Here is a 4,210-nt window from a genome sequence, read left to right as displayed (position 1 = left end):
TTAACTATACGATAACTCACAGTGAATATTTTGATGTTGCATTTGGACTGTTTTATATGACATATCTTAAAAAATAAATACCTCAAATAATAACTCGATTGAGATAAATGGAAAAGAAACGAGATTTTATTGAGAAAAAGCATATTAAATAAGTGCATAGAGTGTCGAAGGTTGTAAAAGGACAGCATTTATAAGTTACGATCTAAAAAAAACCAAATTTTATATAAAAAATACTAAATAAGTGTTTAAGATGAAGAAATACAGACTGAAAAAAAGAAATAAATTTGTTATTGTATATGAAATTGGTGTGAAAGTTGCTGCGGTTTATATTTTTAGAATTACAAAAAAACTACATTATTATAGCAATCGATTATTTTCCTTGAAAAGCGTGGGCTAGAGTCACAATAACGATTAAAAGCAAAAAATCAGTTGAAGTTCATAGGGATAAAAAGACACAATTTTACATTTTGACCAGTTATAATAGAATTATAACACGGAAGTTTTATTGTGCAAGAAAAGACGCCATTAAGATTTATACTATCTATTTAGTTTCAGCATCAATCAAATGGAATAGTACTGCGATTTAATAGAACTATATAAAAATTATTTTTTAAAGAACAAAGTTTCTTAAACCTAAAAACAAAAGATAGAAACTCATTGATATTTACAATAAAATTTACATTTGGCATTAGTAATGTTATTTGAATTGCCTATTAACATACTAAATGAAGGAAGATAAAGGAAAAACTGCTTGACAAGATAATAAATATAATTACATTGTAGAAAAAAAGAAGTTGAATGTATTTTAAGAAATTATAAAAATTATTATAGGACAAAGAGGCTAATATGTAATCTTACTTAAATTGGGTTCTTTAGATACTTTTTTAGGTTGTCTAAGAAATTTGATTAAAATTATTTAAATGTTTTCTTTTACACGCATCCCTTTTACTTATTTCACCTTGTTTGCCATTTATTATGGATTTTAAAGGCTTTGACAAAAAACAGGGAGCCCAAGGGACTTGATCAACAAAAAAAATCTTTTTTTTTATTTTGAATATAACAGAATCCAGAAATCATTTATTAATCACAACAAAGTTACTAAACGTACTATAGAAAGTTTCTTTGTAAATCAATTATATAACATAATATACTTAACGTATACTACTTATTTTATTGATTAAGTATACATCCTTAAAAAAAGACTTAAATATTTAGTGAAATTGTTTACAAATAAAATAATATCTAAAAACAAAATCTTAATTTAATTTTTTTTAAAAAGATTATTAATAATATAAAAATAGAAAGTATAAATTGTTAGCGGTACCTAAACATACAGTTGAATATGAACTATGCAAGTACTTTAACGAAGAGATTTTAAATGAAAAGAACATGGAAGATTGTAATAAAGAGACAAAGAACTGAAAAACATTGGACATAGCATATAACATAAAATAGCACAGAAAATAAGTATTAAGTCAAAAAAAATACTAAATAAAAATGTTAAGGTGGTAAACGTTTACATCAACATTTGTCTCGACAGTTAAAAAATTTGAATCTCAGAATTAGAGTTTAAATCAAAGAGATAAAAAATCTTTAAAGAAAACTTTAATGTTTTTTTGCATTAAAATGAAATTAAAGTAGGAATATCAGTTTAATTTATAAAATAAATAATTCTTTGTAATTTAAATGTTAGAACAAGAGCCATGAGAAACATCTTGAAATTTAAACCAAGAAAGAAGAATACATCCAATCAATAGTAGTAAAAAAAACCTTTAAAAGCTTTTTCTTTGACTATAGAAAACAAGCCGATATTGGCCTGGTAAATGGTAGTGAAGAGAGGTTGGCATCTTTAAGCTTGCTAAATTCTAGTAGAATCTTAATTTCCTAAATAAAAAAAATAAATAAATTGCTACAAAATTAAACTAAATTATATAACAAAGTTATATAAAATGAAAAAGGTAGCTTTTAAATATATTATTAATAAAATATAAATTGTACTAAAAAGCATTCTTCTTCAAAGCTCAGTCTGTACAAAATAATTCATAGAACAAACATCGTTTCAACATAGGTTTTAATACTATTAAATTTGTTTGTTATTGATTTATCATTCATTTCCCATTCCTGTTATTATTTTTTAAATTGAAAAATATTTTACTTAGAATTTTTAATTTATCATTATCAATTTTTAAAAAGTTTAATTTATATATTTTAATCATAGTTAAATGTGACATATTGAATCCATTCCATCATATAAATATAGTACTTCTTGATATTTTAATTGTAAGGTAGATAAATTTAAAAATTATTTTAACCGTTAAATGTTATTTTGGTTACAGGTAGTTTTTTGTTCAACTCCAATATTAGATTTTAATTTTTTAGTAGATCTAGAAAATTCATCAAACTACTTAAAAGCATTTGAAAACAAAGGATTATGTGAAAATGAAGAGATACAACGAAAGACTCAAGAAATGACTAAAACAGAAAATAAATATTTAGATGAAAATCCATTTGATTCTAATTTGCTAAATGATTTGGCAGATTTTATAGAAGAAAATCTTAATAGTATGTATAAAAATGTTGATTATGAGTTATGTGATTCTTTGTCATCAACCACTGCAGAGAACAGTTTGGTGCCACCTAGTTGCACAAGAAGTACACTTATTACTAATGTATGTAAAAACCAATGTTGTGCGTTACAAGAATCAAGAAATGACGCAGCAAGTCTTAAAGTTCCAAACAGTAATGAAAATGATACAGCAGAACACTCTTACGTTAATACATCTTGGAATGATGATACTAATTTATTATTACAAAAAAATCAAAATGATTTAATGCAAGATCAATATGCTAACTCGGAAAGTAACACTTTTTTACAAAAAAATAGTAATGTTTTGATTTCATCAAGTCAACAAACTTACAACGTCGGGAATAATAGTATAAATTTACCAAGTGCTGTTCAAACAGATGCTTTATTTAATGTTGATATTTTATCTACGATTAATAACCCTGAAAGTGGTTATTCTTTTAATAATGCTTACAGAAATGATATTGACGTAAAAAATAAAGGGAAAAGACCGAAAACTAACAAAGTATCTAATATACAAACAAATGGTAATGAAAAGGCTTTGAAATCTAATAAAAAAATAAAGACTAGTAAAGCAACTCTAAAAAGTCGATTTACAGCTAACGAGCGCGAACTTTATAAAAAATACAAGGAATCCGAAAAAAAATTTAGAAATTTTTATAAACGTAAAATCAAAGATCGAATGCCGCAATTTATTAAGAAACTTGAAATATCTAATCTTTCCGATGAGTTGAAACAACGATCAATTTTTGCTCTAAAAAATCTTTTAAGTTTTTTAGATACTATAAATGCAATTTATATTAATACGTGGAAAACTAAAAAAAAGGAAGATTTTTTAAACTCATTAAATCTAGCATGTTATCAATTTAGCAAGTATGCAGACGTGTATCAAAAACTTTTAATTTTTAAGTTGATTTGTAATAATTTACATAAGGTTAATGATAGCGATTTTTGTAATTTTTCTAGCTGTGATTTTTATGAAATTTTTCAGTTTCTATTTTCTGTTGACAAAAGAGTCAATTCATTTTATAGTAGACTAAAAAAATTAAGGGATGATTTTAAAAAAAATGATCAACATTAAAATTTTTCAAAGGTTATTTGTATTATTTTATACATAATTGCTCATTGAATCTATTTTTTTAATTATTTATTTGTTTTGTAGTAAAATTAACAATAAAAAAATACTTTTTATATCTAAAATATTGAAAATGCGTGTAAGCATTAATTATATTTAAGTAATTAAAAATCGCAAAGGGTTATACCCATGTGTCGATCTTTGCAATTAATACGTAGAAAAGATTTGAAAATGGAAAAATATACTTTTGCGGTATTAATACTTATCCACAATGCAAAATTTATTTTTTTATATTTAAAAATAATTAAATTTTATTTTTTACTTTTAATAAATAACGAATAAACAAAGTTAATTTTCATACAATATTAGTTTTAAAAATCTACATAACCTTTCATAGGCCAAAGAGAGACACTAATTATAGAATTTACGTTAACTTTATCACAAACAAGGTTCGATATTGTAGAAGTGCGCCAGATTCTTATACTTATCATAAAGTATCGACACTTTAGCAACCTTTAACACTTAAACAAAGAAAATATTTTTAAAATGAA

General features: G+C 23.9%; 2 protein-coding genes across 2 annotated transcripts; both read left to right on the top strand.

The window, feature by feature from the left end:
• Positions 1–2,318: 2,318 nt before the first annotated feature.
• On the top strand, positions 2,319–3,665 carry AAJ76_2040001892 (hypothetical protein; the record flags this gene model as incomplete). Its single annotated transcript, XM_024474543.1, has 1 exon — positions 2,319–3,665. The coding sequence occupies one exon, from the start codon at positions 2,319–2,321 to the stop codon at positions 3,663–3,665; it is 1,347 nt and encodes a 448-aa protein (XP_024329591.1).
• Positions 3,666–3,848: 183 nt separating this feature from the next.
• On the top strand, positions 3,849–4,001 carry AAJ76_204000362 (hypothetical protein; the record flags this gene model as incomplete). The annotated part of the gene is made up of 1 exon (XM_024474544.1): positions 3,849–4,001. One exon carries the CDS (start codon positions 3,849–3,851, stop codon positions 3,999–4,001), a length of 153 nt encoding a protein of 50 aa, XP_024329590.1.
• Positions 4,002–4,210: the final 209 nt, after the last annotated feature.

Source organism: Vairimorpha ceranae, assembly GCF_000988165.1.
Source record: "Vairimorpha ceranae strain PA08 1199 chromosome Unknown NODE_204, whole genome shotgun sequence".
Lineage (NCBI taxonomy): Eukaryota > Fungi > Microsporidia > Nosematidae > Vairimorpha > Vairimorpha ceranae.
This window is presented reverse-complemented; position numbering and strand designations above follow the sequence as displayed.